Here is an 18,141-nt window from a genome sequence, read left to right as displayed (position 1 = left end):
TACCATAGGCCACAAACAGCTGGTCTGATTTACGTATTGTTGCTGTCCGTTGTAAATAGAACTTGAGACATCTTCTGATGTCAAGGGAATGCAAGGCCCTTTCCGCAGCTGTCAGCGGATTTGGGAAGAATGTCTTTAAAATTATTGGTTCATTAAGGTGGAAGTCCGCAGGAACTTTTGGCATGAAGCTGGGATTAGTGCGTAGCACTACTGATTTCGAGGTAAACTGAAGAAAAGGTGGATTAATAGTGAACGCTTGAAGGTCACAGACTCTTCTTGTTGATGTCAGAGCCAATAGCAAAGAAACTTTCCAAGAAAGGAAGGAGTAGTTTCTTTTCTGTAACTCCAGTTCTGTAGTAGGGGTATCTCTGTTATAGTCATAATCTAGTGAATGAATAGTCCCGCCCATGTGCGTGGACCCCGGAGCAATAAAAATAATCTCTAAAAGGTGACAAATCATGCAGACCTGCATACACCTTTAAGAGAGAATTTAATTTAAAGACAGATAATGCAGCCTATACCCACAGGCTACACTGTCCAGTACTTCAACTAGAATTCCACCAACATCCACAAACAGCACTGCCTGTCTAGTTTTCCTCCACATAGGAAAAAACCCTGCCTCTACCAGCAAAAGCCTCTGGAATGATAGAGAGGAAGGAGTGGACAGACAAGCCCCATAGGCTGCCATTATGTGGCTTGGAACAGGATACTGTGCCTTTAAGAAAACTTTCCAGTTTTCCAGAACTTTCCCCAGTATCCCAGAATGCCCAGCAGGTCCCATTTACTTTCAGTTCTTTTTGAGGGCGTAGCACGCCAGACCTGTAGCATTCTACATATGAATAAGTATCTCTCCACCGGGGAGGAGGGCGGGCGCTTATGACTATAACAGAGATACCCCTACTACAGAACTGGAGTTACAGAAAAGAAACTACTTCTTCTGTAGTAGGGGATCTCTGTGTATAGTCATAATCTAGTGAATAGAATGGCAAGCCCATCCCCACACAACAAAAGCGGTGGAGAACACACAAGACACTACCACTACTGTGCGAACAAATTTCGCAGCGAAGCCTGCCCAACCTGAGCATCTGCCCTGGCATCCGTGTCCAGACAGTAATGCGCAGCAAAGGTATGGACCGACTTCCAAGTGGCCGCCTTGCAGATTTCCGCAATCGGAACATTACGCAGCAAAGCCGTCGTGGCAGCTTTGCCCCTGGTGGAATGAGCCTTAGGTTTACCCCCTAAGGTCTTATTAGCCTTTTGATAACACAATTGTATGCAGGACACAATCCACCGAGAAATGGACTGCTTAGAGGTCGCAAGACCAGTCCTGACAGCCATAATTAACAAACAATTGGTCAGACCTACGAATATCCTTGGTCTTATCCAGATAAAATTTCAACACCCTCCGAACATCCAGGGAATGGAGAGACCTTTCCGCTGGCGAAGAGGGATTCTGAAAGAACGTAGGTAAAGTTATGGTCTGGTTGACATGAAAATCAGAGATAACCTTAGGAAGAAATTTAGGGTGAGTACGCATCACAACCTTAGCAGCATGAAATACAGTACAAGGTTCTTGACAACATAATGCCTGAAGTTCACTCACCCTGCGGGCCGATGTAATGGCCACTGGGAACGCCGCCTTCCAGGATAGGTGCTGCAATGAAGCCTTGTGAATGGGTTCAAAAGGTTCCTTCATAAGTCTGGACAGCACCACATTCAAGTCCCAGGAAGGCGAGGGAAGTCTGACGGGAGGAAACACTTTCTTCAAGCCTTCCAAAAAATCCTTGACCACAGGGATCTGAAAGAAGGAAGTCTGTGAAGGGCATTTCCTGTAAGCAGACAAAGCAGCCAGATGAACCTTAATGGAATGGAAATTAAGGCCAGACTGCGCCAGATGTAAAAGGTATGGAAGGATGACATCTTCCTTACATGTTGTCGGATCAAAGTTCTTGGACTTACACCAGATACAGAACCTCTTCCACTTGTAAGCATAGGATGTTCTAGTGGAAGGTCGCTTAGACTCCTTCAGAATGTCCATACAATCGTCTGGTAGATTCAGATGGCCATATTGCACTATTTCAGGAGCCATGCCGCCAAACTCAAAGATGAGAGGTTGGGGTGCACCATCCGCCCCCCGAACTTCGTGAGAAGGTCCGGCCTGCACGGCAACCGCATGTGAGGAAGGATAGACCGGTGAAGAAGGTCCGTGAACCACCACTGCCTGGGCCACTCCGGGGAGATCAGGATCATCCGCGCCCTGGACTGGGACAGCTTGATGAGCACCGCCGGAATCAGGGGAATGGGTGGAAAAGCGTACAGAAAGCTGTTCGACCAATCGATCCATATCGCATTCCCCAGCGTCCCCCGCTGGTAGTACCTGGATGCGAAGTCTCGGCATTTGCTGTTTTCGGCGGTGGCGAACAGATCTACGTCTGGAGTCCCCCACCTTGCGAAGACTTCTCCTAGTACTTCGTCGTTTATGACCCATTCGTGGTTTTCCTGAATCAGCCTGCTCAAGGCGTCCGCCTGAGCATTCTGAACTCCTGGCAGATGCGTGGCCGTAATCGTCAGTCCTCTGGCCAGCAGCCAGTGCCAGATCGCCTGCGCCTCCTGCGACAGAGTGCGCGATCTCGACCCCCCCTGCTTGTTGAGATAATACATCGTGGTTGTATTGTCCGTCTGTATCAGCAGCGAGTTGGTCTGGAAGGACGGAAGGAAGGCCTTCAGTGCCAGGAAGACAGATCTGAGTTCCAGGAAATTGATGTGGTACGTCGATTCCAAAGCAGACCACTTTCCCTGAATCTGCAAGTCCCCGGAATGCGCTCCCCAGCCCTGGAGAGACGCATCCGTCACGACACTCGTCGTGGGAATGTCCTTGTGGAAGGGAACCCCCTTGAGGAGGTTTTCCGCCGAACACCACCACTTCAGAGACTGAAGAGCATGCAGCGACAGACGTATCTTGTCGTCCCAAGAGCCTGTCCTCTGATCCCACTGATCCTCCAAACACTCCTGCAGTGGTCTCATGTGTAGCCGAGCGTGAGGCGTGAGGAAGATACAGGAGGCCATCGATCCCAGTAGAGAAGACACCTTCCTCACGGTCGTCAATGGAGCAGTCCTGAGGTCCTGAGCCTTCCGAAGGAGTGATAACCGTCTCTCCTCCGAAGGAGACACGCTTGCTGACCGCGTATCGATGGAGGCCCCCAGGTACTGTATGCACTGGACCGGAGTCGTGACCGACTTGGACATGTTGACGTGTAACCCCAGCTTGTGCAAGAGCTCGCACGTCCATCGGAAGTGTTCTTGCGCTTCCGCGAAGGATGATGCCTTGATCAGCCAGTCGTCCAGATACGGGTAGACAAACACCTTGTTCCTCCGCAGGTGTGCCGCCACCACCGCCATGCACTTCGAAAAGGTCCTGGGCGCAGATTTTAGCCCGAATGGCAGTACTGTGTATTGATAGTGATTGGCGCCGACTTGGAATCGCAGGAACTTCCTGTGCTTCCTCGCTATGGGCACATGGAAGTACGCATCCTGTAGATCTATGGCACAGAGCCAGTCTCCCCGTTGCAGCTGAGGGTAAATCTGGTGCAACGAAAGCATGCGGAACTTCTCTCTGCGAATCCATTTGTTTGCCTGCCGCAAATCCAGAATGGGCCTGAACTCGTTCTTGTCCTTCTTGCGAACGAGGAAGAACCGAGAGTACAGACCTCTTCCCCTTTGAGACAGAGGTACCTCTTCTACCGCCTTTTTTCTCAACAAGAGGTCTGCCTCCGCCTGGAGCTCTCTCAGCTGGAATCGAGAGCTGACCGGCGGAATCGTTGGAGGCAGGCTGGTAAACCGAAGACTGTATCCATTGCAAACAATATTCAGCACCCACTTGTCCGGAGTAATTTTTCTCCACTCTGCCGGAAAAAATTGAATGCTTCCCCCCACTGGAGTGGGTAACGGTTGAGGGGGAAGTAGCCGCTCAGGGCCGAGACCCGGCCGGGCCCTTGGTCGTGGTAGTAGCCTGCTGGCCTCCTCTACCCCTCTGGCGCTTCTGGAAGGGCTTGCGGAACTGCTGCTGTTGCTGCTGCGGTCCCGAGCCCTGCCCACGCCCTCTGCCCGAAGACCCGAACCTCCTCTGGAACGGGCGCTTCTTCTTTTCGGCCTTTTCCAACCCGACGGCCGTCAGGGTTTCCGCCTCCGCCTTCATGCGGGCCATCTCATCGTCCGCATGCTTCCCGAACAGGGTTTCCCCCGAGAAGGGCAGGTTGGCCACACTTTGCTGCGCTTCTGGCTTGAGGGACGTCAGGCGCAACCACGAATGACGCCGCTGGTGGACGCCATGACAGTAGGCGTGGGCGGCCAATAAGGACACATCCGCCGCTGCGCTGATCACTTGATTAGAAACCAGCATGCCTTCGCGCACCGTCTCCAAGAAGTCCTCCTTCTTGTCCCGTGGCAGTAGGTCCGCATATTGCTGCAGGGACTCCCACAGGGCCCGATCGTAACGGCCCAACAAATCCCCTGCACTCGCCGCCTTCATGGTGGTGGCGGCGGTCCCACACACCTTCCTGTCCGCAGAATCCAGCCAGCGGCTTTCTTTGTCAGGCGGAACCGTGGATGACGGGGCGGTCGCATGTTGTTTTCTTGCCGCCGTCACGATCACCGAATCCGGCTTCGGGTCCACTCTCAAAAAGGAAGGATCCGACTCCGGGGCCCTATACTTTTTCATGAGCCTGGAGGGAGCGGCCTTCGTCGTCGCGGGAGTGAGGAACAGCTCCAACGCGGGTTCCACCAGTCCTGGTACAAGAGGCAGTAGGGGACGAGACAGGTGTTTCTTATGAAGTGTCTCGAATATCACAGACGTCGTGGGTGTTGGAACCGTCACTGTGATACCCAACTTTGCAGCCCCTCGCAACAGCACCTCTTGGAAAGAGACCAAGTCGTCCACCGGAGACACCCTAGTCCCCGGGGAGTCCGACAGCGTCGGGGAAAGGTCCCTGTCCGAGGAGCGCGTGTGCGACCTGGACCTATACCTCCTACGGCGTCGTCTTGAGTCCGACGAGGACCGTCCACGGCTCCGTGACCTTCTCCTCCTGTGAGAGCGGGAGCGCGACCTCTTCGGCTTCGGCCTGTCCGCCGGTCTAGGCGACTGCGGGCATCGTGGCTTGGGGGTCCCCTGCGGCGGAGTCGGGTACCTTGGAAGGGAAACCGACCGCGGGGGAACCGGCGGCGGTCCCACAGGAGTGCGTGGAAGCGGCTGAGGTGGGGGTGGTGGAGGCAGCGTCCGCGGCGGAGGTGGCGGTGGCGGAGGTGGCGGTGGTGGAGGTGGCGGCGGTGGAGGTGGCGGCGACGGAGGCATCCGAGGAGGCGTATACACCACAGAGTACACCGATCCCGGTGACTCCCTCTTCCTCGATGTCGATCTTCTCCTCGACGTCGATCTTCTCCTCGACGTCGATCTTCTCCTCGACGTCGATCTTCTCCTCGACGTCGATCTTCGCCTCGACGTCGATCTTCGCCTCGACGGCGACCTCCGCCTCGACGGCGACCTCCGCCTCGACGGCGACCTCCGCCTCGACGGCGACCTCCGCCTCGACGGCGACCTCCGCCTCGACGGCGACCTCCGCCTCGACGGCGACCTCCGCCTCGACGGCGACCTCCGCCTCGACGGCGACCTCCCTCCGCCTCGACGGCGACCTCCCTCCGCCTCGACGGCGACCTCCCTCCGCCTCGACGGCGACCTCCCTCCGCCTCGACGGCGACCTCGACGGCGACCTCCGCCTCGACGGCGACCTCGACGGCGACCTCCGCCTCGACGGCGACCTTCGCCTCGACGGCGACCTTCGCCTCGACGGAGACCTCGAGCGTCTCGACGTCGATCTTTCTTCATCGACGGCGAACGGCGATCCCTCGACGGCGAATGCCGATGCCGGGTCCGATCTCGACGCCGACCGCTGGACGGGGCTGACGACGGTGTCGTCGCCGACGACGCCGGCCTATTCAGGTCCCTCGACGGCGATAGTCGACGCCGCTTGGGAGACGGCGAACAGACGGTGGTCATCCTCCTCGACGTCGCCGCCCTCGACGGGGAGTGGGAGCGCTTACTGGTCTTCCTGCCCCTGGGGAGCCCCCCAGGGGCCTCAGTATGGGCCAAATCAGCCCCTCCAGACCCACCTGATGCCTTCAGTCTTCTCTCCTCCAGAACTTGAAGCCTGATTTTCATTCTGTCCCTCAGGGTCCTGGCTGAGAACGAGTGGCAGATGGTACAGCTTTCAGGCACGTGGGACTGGGGAAGGCAACCTATGCACACCTCGTGTGGATCAGTTTTAGCCTTCTTTCGACCACATTCCGGGCACTTGTCGAACAAGCCAGGCATGTTGACAGTACCAGCTACTAACACTAGCAAAAAGTTACAAAAAATTGCCAAAATCTCCAATAAACCCTTGAAAAGGGGAGAGCTCAATGCTCCAGGGTCCTGCTAGCAGGAGCCGGAAAAAAGAAATGAAAGTAAATGGGACCTGCTGGGCATTCTGGGATACTGGGGAAAGTTCTGGAAAACTGGAAAGTTTTCTTAAAGGCACAGTATCCTGTTCCAAGCCACATATTGGCAGCCTATGGAGCTTGTCTGTCCACTCCTTCCTCTCTATCATTCCAGAGGCTTTTGCTGGTAGAGGCAGGGTTTTTTTCCTATGTGGAGGAAAACTAGACAGGCAGTGCTGTTTGTGGATCTTGGTGGAATTCTAGTTAAAGTACTGGACAGTGTAGCCTGTGGGTATAGGCTGCATTATCTGTCTTTAAATTAAATTCTCTCTTAAAGGTGTATGCAGGTCTGCATGATTTGTCACCTTTTAGAGATTATTTTTATTGCTCCGGGGTCCACGCACATGGGCGGGACTATTCATTCACTAGATTATGACTATACACAGAGATCCCCTACTACAGAACTTTAAATCCACTTTATGAATAGGTTTGAAGGGGTGCCGCATAAGTTGTGTAAGCACTACATTAAGATGCCATGATGGAGGTGGACGTCGAATAGGGGGAACCATCCGAAACAATCCCATGAAGAATTGCTGAATGACTATTTGAATAAAGAGAATTAGATCCATCCTGCCGAAACCTTGAAATCGCCGCCAAGAACACTTTCAAAGTAGAATGGGAGAGGCCCGATCTCGCCAAATGAAGAAAACTGTAAAATGTGTTCTGGTTTTGCATGAATCAGGTGTATATTGACAGATTGACACCACATGCAAAATCTCTTCCATTTTAGCTTGTATGTTTTAATAGTAGCAGCTGCTCGAGCATTAGCTAAAACTTCCTGACAGTCCGCAGGAATATTTAGGTGTGCGAATTAAAGGTGTTGAGGAGCCATGCCGCTAATCTCAAAGATGCTGGGTCCCGGTGACAGATTCATCCGTTCTGGATGGACAGAAGGTTCGGTATTGGTTAAAACTGAAGTGGATCGCACTCCGAGAGGAGAAGTTCGGTGAACCAGTATTGGCGAGGCCATGTGGAAGCAATGAGCATCATGCGGCAAGGATGTTCCTTGATCTTGTGGAGAACTCGTGGAACCAACGGAATCGGAGGAAAGGCGTAGGCATATATCTGCGACCAGTTCATCGAAAACGCATTCCCGCGTGAGTCGTTATGAGGAACCCAACTTGCAAAAGACTCTCGAAAGACTCTGTTTAAGGTTGGTTGATGTAGCTCCCACTCGTGATTGGCTATTGTTGACCTGCTGAGGGAATCCACTAGAACATTGGCGACTCCTGGAACATGAATGGCTGATCTTGTGACGAATCGCCCAGTCCCAAATCTCTTGAGCTTGTTGAGATAGTAGGGCTGACTTCGTCCCTCCCTGCTTGTTCAAGTAATGCATACTTGTAGTATTGTCCGTTCGAATTAGTACCGAAGCTCCCCGAATGATGGTTCGAAAAGACTTCTGAGCCAAGAAAATGGATCGCAACTCTAGAAGGTTGATATGCCACTTCTTTTGCTGGAAGTTCCATTTGCCGTTGACCATCATCCCTTGAAGGTGCGCCCCCCCATCCCTCGAGGGAAGCATCTGTGGTTATAGTGAAATCCGGCAGTTCGACCAGGAATGCACATCCTCCCTTACGTTCTTTATTTGATTCCACCAATGAAAGGCTTCTCGCATCAGAGGAGTGATGCGAACGATGTCGTCGAAAGACCCCGAAATCTATAACCATTGAAGGTTGAGTTCTTCTTGCAATGGTCTCCTTCTGTAACGGCAGTTGGGTATCAGAGGGATGCAGGAAGAAATCATCCCTAGGAAAGACTTGTACAAATGGACTGAAACGCACTCTTTTAATAGCAATAAGCGAGCTAGTTTGCAGATCTTGAGTTGTCTTTCTTTTGAGACGAAGGCCTGAGTCAGCCGAGTGTCCAGTGTGGCTCCCAGAAAGGTCTTTTTCTGTGATGGAGTCAGATGTGATTTTTCGAAATTTATGGAGAGACAAAGAGATTGGAACAGTAACAGACACTTCTGAACATGTGCGTTTGTGGTTTGAAAAGAATTCGCCTTGATAAGGCAGTCGTCCAAGTATGGAAAAATGTGAATTCCTTGCAGATGAAGGTGTGCGGTCACCGGTGCTAGGACCTTTGTAAATACACGGGGTGCTGATCGTAGACCAAACGGAAGGACTCTGAATTGAAAGTCTCTACCAGCCACTCTGAACCGTAAACATTTTCTGTGTCTGGGTAGGATTGGTACATGAAAATAAGCATCTTGGAGGTCGAGGGTGGCCATGTGATCCCCCGCCGAAAGCAATTGAAGGATTTCTTGAAGTGTTAACATTCGGAAAGATAACTTTTTCAGGTATTTGTTGAGGGAGCGAAGGTTGAGAAAGGGGCACCATTCTCCCGACTTTTTTAGAATCAGGAAAAATCTTGAATACAATCCTGTTCCTCTTTGTAAAGGAGGGACCTTTTCGATTGCGCCTTTTCGAATCATCAGCTTTATTTGGGAAAAAAGCTCCTAGAGATGAGCAGGAGGTGGTCCTTTGGGAGGAGAGTCTGGGGGAATCTTTATGAACTACAAATATTCTTTAAAAATCGTACCAACTCTGAAAACGTAATTGCTTACCTGTTTTAGATTGAGGTCCCTGTACTGAGCCTAGAAGCCCAATACTGGATTACAAAAGTAACAAGAACATACCATACCTGTAATTTTCTCCCATAGGGAATCACTGACTGGATTTCTATGAAATTTCTTCTAAGTGTCAACTTTTAAAATAGCAAAATATTGCCTAAAAATCACAACAGTAACTAAGTCGACTTTACTCACTTGTTTCCAAGAACTACCCCAGGACTGAATCTAGAATCCAGTCCTGGGGTTAGAAAAGTAATCCTGAAAGTAATCTATTGCAAATAACTTAAAACTTCCATTGAGCTCAATGTATTATTGTGTTTGAAATTGTGTTGCCTATTGCAACAATCTGTAACTATCTACAAAAGTCAATTCCATATTGCAAAAGTATTCAACTAAGGTCTCTCATCCTGAGAAAGTATATTTTAATACCTATTGTTGGTTCTAAAATAAAACCGACATTTATTTATATAAACCATTGGCCTAGAGTTCAGTTATTGAGTGTGTGAGACCATTTGCTGACTGAGTGTGCACAACAAATGCTTTACACTGTCCTCCTGATACTGCCTTACTGCTCAACTAATTTACCACTTTAGACAGTAAGGTTATATCTAACTTTAGCCTCTGCCAAACCTCTGGGGACTGTGGACTCTGTACACACTGTACCTATTTGGGGAACAGTATATACAGAGCCACTTTCTCTCAGAGTTGCCTCTGCAAACCATTGTTTCCTCTAAACCCTCCTCTAAAATGACCTCTTGATGAGGGCGATTGGTTGTTGCCCTTGTAAGAGGAGGGATTTTCTGTGGGAAATATTTTGGAGCCTCCCCTGTAAAAGGAGCGCCGAAAGGAGCCCCTATTCACAGTTAACTGCAAAGCCGCCATGGAATTTGCGACCTCAGTGTCTTTCTTCATCTTTTCCAGTAAGGTGTCAACTGCTGGACCACAGATGTGTTCCTTGTCAAATGGCTGGTTGAGAATAGAGGCCTATACCTCAGATTTGAACCCTGAAACTCTCAACCATGCAGGTCTGCATAGTAGTAAGCTGGTGTTTATCTCGCGCGCTACTGTGTCTAGGGCGTACTTGGAGGTATAGGTGATTAGTTTGCCCTCCTGGATAAGATAATTTGCCTTAGATTTATGGTCCTCAGGTAGAAATTGAATACTTTTTTTTAACTCATCGTAATGAGCCCCATCATATGTGGCCAACAAAGCCTGAGCATTGGCAATGCGCCAGTGATTAGCTGTTTGTGAGGTTACCCTTTTGCCAGAGGCATCAATTAACTTGGACTCCTTGTCAGGAGGAAGGGACTCACCTGTGGTCTGTGAGTTAGCTCTCCTACGAGCATTAGAAAGCACAAGAGAGTCTAAGGGCAGCTGACCCTTGATGCAGACCCGCTCAGTAGGAGCTGGTTTATATTTCTTTTCAACCCTGGGCGTGATGACTCTTGCCCTTACAGGTTCTTTGAAAACCTCATCTGCATTTTTAAGCATCCCCTTAAGCATTGGCAGTGTGTGGGTAGTTTTTTTTTTTTCTAGAGAAACTAAGGGTCTCAAACAAGAAGTCCTTCTCTAAAACCTCCTTATATAGTTCTACCCGATGGTAATGAGCAGCTCTGTTAAGAAGCTCAATGTAGCCTATATTGGCGTCAGGTGGTGATGGCCTGGACCGGAATAGGTCAGGGTCAGTATCTGTGTGTGGGTCAGCGTTATATTCCTCCCATGGGTTAACATCTTGTGTCCTATCCTCATCCCCAGCCCCTTCATCCTGTGGGCCAGGTGATGGTGGTGGTGGTGATGTATGAGTGGATGTGATAAGTAATTGAGGATTAGTAGGTGAAGGAGGTAGAACATAAAAGGTTTGTACCCACATTCCTTTTCTTCAGGGCCATGTGGTGCTCATCTTGTTCGTTAAGTTTCCTTTTTTTCAGGCAGTATGGCATGAATATGTCCAGTATCTGGGTTAATAACCAGTTTTTTCAGTTTCTGACCGGAAGGTGGAATTTCGGCCCGAGGCTCTTTTGGCAGAGTCTTTATATCTTTACTTGTTGGTTCCGGTGCCAAACGTTTTGGCTCCGAACTCTTCGGTATCAAAGATTTAGTCTTCAACAAAGATGGAACATGAACCAGGACATGCTTGGATTTCAGCGCCAAGGATTTCGGTTCAGCACCAGTATAGGGCCGACTCAGTCCAGAGCCAGAAGGCTTCTCTTTGTGGTTCAATGCTGGGCCCGCGGGCGGGGTGCTCAAAACTTTTCTAGGTGCGACCTTGGCCTGCAGGCAGAGGAAGGACCAGAGCCTTTTTTTGTCTTGTGTTGTTGGGGCAAGGGGGTTTCTGTACTCACGGTATGCTGACCTGGTGTAACTTGCTCCTCTTCTATGTCGGAGTCGGCTACAGACAGGAGATGTGTTCTTATTCCTCAGCTCCTTGAGCTTGTATGTCTTCTCGGTCGGAATCTTTGCCGAGGATGTCAGATAGGGAATCTCGTGCATCTTGGGACGTCGAGCCAGATTCTCACGAAGCGTCTTATATGATTTAAACGATCGGCATGCGTCGCAGTCTTTTTCGTCGTGTTCCGGGGACAAACAGAGGTTGCACACTTCGTGCAGGTCGGTGCCTGGAAACTTAGCGCAATACCCGGGACAGAGCTTGAATGGAGTCCGTTCCATCGACTGCTAGCGAGCCCGGCGCGGGAGGCTCAACGGCCCTCCATGAGTTTTCCGATCGAAGACCTTTGAGTTGAAACGATACGAGAAGAATGGGAAACACGATCTGCAACAGAAACCCAGCTCCCTACAGACACTTTTCGGATTTTTTTTTAATCTATGCATTATATAACCCAACATAATAATATTCATGTACCGGAGGTGGGGGGGGGGGGGGGGGGGGGGGGGGGGTGTGTGTGGGGAGGGTTGGGTAATAAGCAGCAAGACATTTGCTGAGATTTACATATAGTCCTGCAACTGTATCGAGGTCTTTAGCCTTGATTATAACTGATGGGATATCAAACAACATTCTGGCATTGTTGTGCATTTGTTCGAGTGTTATTCCTTAGATTTCTTCCTTTTGAGAGATTAAGCACCAGGCTACTGGAAAAATGATCACGAGGTCCATATTTCTGTTTTTATGATCTCTGACCACAGTCATATACAGCTCTGAGTCCTGAGGATTTATTGTTGGAGACCTTGCCCAACACACTTATGCATATGTCTGACTTTGCTGTTTTGGCATTCTCAAAACTCAGCCTCTTACCAAAATAGAAGCATGAACCGCCTAATTCTGACAGCAGACTGTTTAGGTTTTAGTTTTCACAAAGGCTAAAACTGTGCTTTTACGATAACTAAGCAAGCACATCTTAAAAACCCAGTGCACAACGAAGGAGCACTTTCCATTACATGGGCATAAAGAAAGCTATACTGCCTAATTCTAATATCAATACCTGTAAAATCTCTGTGTGCCAGTTGCATTTCAGGGCAGTGTTATCTGAGATTTCTTGACAATCTACTGTTTTGCTCCTCTTGACTGAAGTAAATAAAGAGAACAGGTGAGATAAAAGAATGGTCCAACAAAGGCTTCTTACGAATCCAATGGCCATGACTAACATCAAAATGTGTTAGAAAAGTACACTCTATGGCCTCCAGCTCAATAAGACTTAGACATATCGGTGCCCCATGACACAAGGAACCCAGCGACCACGGAATATAACGCAGGACTTGACCTGGTCCCCTGCGTCCTTCTGGAATTTGGGTATTTGAGTGTTCCACTCCTTGGAAGACCTTTGGGAGGGTAATCTGGGATCGCCCCTAGATCCTCTAAGTCCTGCATCCCCTTTTAGCAATCTCTGAAGCTGCCCATTATGGCAAGGATCTTGTTGTCAAAAGATGGTTATGCTACTGAGACTATTATATTTTATCATCAATCTACCGGTCAAGGTATTGGGTTCCTGGTATGGGCAGTTGGACACTTAGGGAATTGATATGCGATGGTGGTCACCACAGGGTTTCACTGGAAATCCTCCAGCACCCCCTGGATGAGAGGGGCTTAGGAGATTCCGATTTTGAGCTGTATTTGTTAGCGGCACAGCTGCAGAGGGTTACTCAGTGGCTTGACCAAGCCCATCAGGAGGAATGGGCTTAATGGGGATGTCAAGACATCAGGGACTCTAGCTGGCAAAGCTGCTCTGTCCGGTGGTAGAGAATCTCTAGCCGTACTACTGGCAGTTGCCTTGAAATGTTGGGGACTGTTTACAGAGGCCAAGATGAACCGGAGATACATACAGTGCTATAACTGCTGGTGTCCATGGGTACCACATGCCATAGGGAGAAACGTTTCTACAAGTCATTATTGGAAATGGTTCAGAAGCCACTGGTGGCACTTTGAGGTCGATGGGAGGTAATATGTGTGCAAGAGCTCACAGACTCAGTGGTGCGGGATCCTGGCATACCCCAAGTGGGTTTCCAGGAAGATGAGGCTGAAATACACCCAATTTAACTACGCCTGCATGACCTATTTGACACCCCACACACTTCAGGTCATTTATGGAGGGAAGCCGCAGGCCTGCCCGAGATGTGCATGCCTAGACACAGATTTCGGCCACATGATCTGGAGCTGCCCCATCTGTGACTGTTCTGGGAGACAGGGATACGTACCCACAATGGAATCCTGGGACGCACCCTTGCCTGCGTTTTGGAAACTTGTCTACTGGGGTTGTCTCCTAGAGACTGGACCCAGAAAGTGGGCTACAAGTTCTTAGATCTGGCCCTGGCCTAGTGATAAATAGCAATGGTGTGGAAGTCTGTGGTGGGTCCAGCACCTGTGACCTGGGTGAAATATTACGGTTTGGGTTAGAGCAGAGGGGAGAGCGCTAAATCAGGGAAGAGGTCCTAGGCACGCGGAGGGGCCCCTTCGTGAGTTATAGGTGCAAATACTAGAGTCTTGGGAACACCCAGTTGGGGATACAGAAAAAGACACAGAGGGGCAAGACAAACCAAGTGATGGAGTTGAAGGTGACTCCTCTGGGGGATACGGATAAGGATGGTAACATACACTAAGAGTTGGGTGACTATTTCTCTCGGTGGTGGCACAGTTCCTCCTCAGATTGCAGACCTGTTCAATGCCCATAGGCGCCACCCCCGGCCATTGTGGGAACTAACGTGGAGCACTGTGATTTATTTAACACTCTGGTGCTGTTCAATGATCTGTTACGGAGTGTATTTTAGGATTGTTATGTGGTCATTTAATATCCTCCTCTTACAAGAGAAGTTCCCTACAATGCAACTGCATAAGTAACACATTTTTGTATTAGCTTTGCATACCGATAGTAAGGCTTGTTCATCTGTTTCCAGTATACAGATATGTCTTCATTTTCATGTGGGTTGGAAAAGTCAATAGGTTTTGCCTTTGCGATTTGTTGGCTTCGCCAAAAGGTTTCAGCTATGCTCTACATCATCCCTGCAGCACGGCTAATAAACAAAATTAAAACCTATGTAGGCGGCTGCATCATTTTAAAGGTGCGTGCATCAAGAATAGAATGTGATGCAGGTGAGGGATAGGATCTAGGTGGGGAAAAAGCAGCCCCGGACATAATTGCAAAGAGCAGGCGAGAGCAATAGAGGTGCCCAGGTTGGGGAGACAAGGGGTAGGGACACGGAGAGCATGTGTAGTGAATAATACTGAGACAGCAACGTGTTGGAAGGGAATGGGCAAGAGCGCAACATGGAGTTAAAGTGCATGAGAGAATGGCTCTTAGGGCGAGTATGCAGAAAGTGACAGTTTTAATGTTATGAAAAGAAATGTGCCGGGAGATGTGTTAAACACATGCAAATCTTGTTCTGAAAAGCAGACACTTGTGGCAAGATAAAAGGAGCCAATCAGGAGAAATGGCAAAGAGGCTACACCCCACAGGAGTGACAGAATGGTTGGAAGAGCTAAAACAAAAATCCGGAAGAGAAATCGAGAGAATAAGTGCCAAAACAATAAGTCAATGTAAATAAATAGGTGGTGCTGCTTTAGAGATGTCCTCAATAAGTCTTTCACAACTAGATAGTGGTGCTGTCTGGCAGGTTTCGACCTATAATAGACTACATCAACCACAGATACCCACTAGTTGTCAGCATGGGTTTATCGTGTAAATGTTATCATTGTGTTATAAGCCTAATCCGCTCTAATCATAGAAGATCAAACTGCCCACATGCTACAATCAAACATCAATAGATCATTGTGAGCAAGGGAAATATCAAGGTATGTACATATTTGGGATCAAAAAGGTACACATTAAGGGCTTCAAGTACTTACCTGGAGGGCAGACCATTTGTGTTAAATCCATACTTTGTGAGGGGTTCATTGGTTGGGCAGACACAATAGCTGGGTCGATGTTCTGATTCTCAAACTCCAACATGGAATCCTGCAATGACATTGAAATGACAGGACCTGCATCAAGATCAAGTAGATACCAATTGTTAAAACGTTAATTGCAGTTAAACAAAAAACCCACCTGCATAAAGTTATAAGGACCCTGCATTTGTGCCATAAGGTCTTGTACTCGTTGCTTTCTTACTACTGGATCTGGCTGGACCACCGGACATAGTGTGAGAGTTTCAGGAATCGAAGGAGAAGTAGCTTGCGGCTGTTGTTGCTGAAGCGAGTTAATAACCTTGATGAGAGAAGGGACTATAAGTAGATGGACACGGACTCAAACATGTCAAATTCTCAGGAACTGTAAGAGATTTCTAGGCACTTATACAAGACTCTTAATCTTTGAAGTCAAACAAGTTACTTCCCAGTAATATGATGCTATAGATGCTATGGGACTGCAGGCGACTAAGTACTTTAAGACTAAAAAAAAAGTAAAGCTCTTTACAAACATAGGCGACAACCCCACTCCCAAGCTCTGCTACTTTAAATTTCCAAAGGCCTTTAAAAGTTTTAATAACAGGCAACATGATACCACCATTCCGTTTGAAAATATCAGCACCATAAGCCTCCCAACATTATGATAGAAGATTAAAAGCAGTTTCAAACTTTCCTGCCCTAAGGTCCCCAAATTTGCTTTGCACGTGATGACGTATAGAGTGAACATTCCAGAAATGTGACGCTCTGAAAAATGCAAAGCCAGAACCCCCGTGACCTCACGGTAATCCATCAAGTGCATTCCTGGGATGTGACCTGATCACTGGCCAGGATTACGTAGCTGAACACGAGTGGTCCACTCAAAGCTCGTCAGCATTGCGGAACGTTCTGCTATTCTCAATCTTGTTCAAAAGATGCATCTTGTATTCATGATTTAAAAAAAGTTAAATCGGTACTGCAGCTTTGGTATCTTTGATCATTTCAAAATGTTTTAACTACTACACTTAGTCAGGCTGGGAATCTCATTGGTAAATGCTAAACAGTGGAAATATACTGTTAGACCCGGCTTCCTGGGCACCAAAGCACTCAGGGATTACTGCGCTCCAATCGCATCAACTGGAGTGTTCCCCACTGGTGTCCTGAGGCCTTAGTACTAGTGGACCCAGAACTGGATAACCAAGTACTCCTCTCCATCAGTTGACTCTCTCAGGGTAGTGAGACAGTGCAGTTCAAGGAGGTGAGGTGGGGTTAGAGATTCAGAAAACAGTGCACACCGTACTACCAGTTGATAAAATCAATGTTCAGTCAGTGCTTTACTTTTTATAAAAGAAAAGTACTTTAATACACACAAGATAATTATACTACACATAAAACTAGGATAAACAGTGAAAACCAGATGTCTCTACAACCCTCTGGGCCAGAGTTCGGACCCCAAACAGTATTATAGCGCCTAGACGCCAAGCACTATAAAAACACAGTGCTTTCATTTGCTAGAGCATGGATACCAATCTTTGGATTGAAAGGTTATAGCTTCAGCACATGATGTGGAGTCACGATCTTGATCAGCCCCATAACCCCCACCCAAAGAAACAGAAGTGCCCTCCCATCCTGAGCGAGGACACTGCTCCAGTGGTGTCAGGGATCCGACCACAGGTGCCTGATGTCTTGGCACAGTTTACTGGAGTCCCACTACTCCAATAGCCCCATGGCAAGCTGTAGGAGGGTAGTGGCTCGACTGAGTGCCAGTTCACCCTGATACCCCCAGGGATCTCAAAAAGAAAGGTGGGGGCCAGTTTCACTGCTTGCACAGGCTCCCACAGGGGAGGAGTTTAGAGGGGATTTGATCTCACCTTCAAGGACTAGAATCAAGACACCCCCCCCCTCTCTGTCTCTCTTGATGTGCCACAAGCTTCCTTTCCACACCAACTCCCTTGCTCTGCTGTAAGCTTCCTTTCCACACCTTGAGCAGCTGTCTGCAATTTCCTTTTTCAAAAGTGCACGCTCCACAAGTCTCACAGAAACAGCTGGTCTTCTCCGATGCTGCTGGTGCCCTGGATTCTCATTGTACTCTTGGCAGCAGACTCCATCCGTCAGACAAACCGAATAGTTTACCTGTCGGTGTAGTTTTGCAGCTTGAAGATCTTTCTGGATTCAATATGCTGTGCATTATTCCGCGATCTGGTGGTTGGGTCCGGATTCGTAGTCTTTCTTTTTTTTTTTGTAGCCCGGGTGGGCGTCGACGTCCCACCATTTGGTGTACCTCTCGTGACGTCGGCGTGCTTCCTGCGGAAGTCCCACCTCTGGGGCGCCATCTTCGGGTTATTTTTTCCCTTCCTTTCTCTCTTTTTTTTTTTTTAACCCTAGGCGTTAATTAACTTCCTTATATATCCTTTGTTTTCTCTTGTTATTTCAGTCTTTGTCCTTCCACCCTTTTTCCTCCTGCCTCATCTTCCTGGCGGAGGTGGGTGGGTTCGCTAGTGAATCCAAAAAGATCTTCAAGCTGCAAAACTACACCGACAGGTAAGAAACTATTCGTTTTGCAGCGTGAATCTTTCTGGATTCACTATGCTGTGCATAGATTTTGTAGCGGTTTGTTATCTCTGTGGCGGCTGGGTGGAAGATGAGCGTTGTTCGTTGAATATATGTTGAAGCACCTTCTGTCCTACTTGTGCTTCCTTGTTCATCTGTATATTCA

At 48.8% G+C, this 18,141-nt stretch overlaps 1 protein-coding gene across 9 annotated transcripts in view; it reads right to left on the bottom strand.

Moving 5' to 3' along the window:
• The window catches only part of CAPRIN1 (cell cycle associated protein 1), a 545,714-nt gene that overhangs the window by 213,130 nt on the left and 314,443 nt on the right, over positions 1 to 18,141 (bottom strand). For all 9 annotated transcript variants that reach the window (XM_085643526.1, XM_085643522.1, XM_085643525.1 and 6 more), the window contains exons 10-11: positions 15,592 to 15,750; positions 15,393 to 15,501 (exon numbers count right to left, since the gene is read on the bottom strand). In XM_085643526.1, coding sequence (XP_085499652.1) covers positions 15,393 to 15,501; positions 15,592 to 15,750 — 268 coding nt within the window. The remainder of the gene's footprint in view (positions 1 to 15,392; positions 15,502 to 15,591; positions 15,751 to 18,141) is intronic.

The sequence above is a fragment of the Triturus cristatus genome, chromosome 3_1 (assembly GCF_964204655.1).
Source record: "Triturus cristatus chromosome 3_1, aTriCri1.1, whole genome shotgun sequence".
Taxonomy (NCBI): Eukaryota; Metazoa; Chordata; class Amphibia; order Caudata; family Salamandridae; genus Triturus; species Triturus cristatus.
Note: the sequence above shows the minus strand (reverse complement) of the source record. Positions and strands in the feature narration are given on the sequence as shown.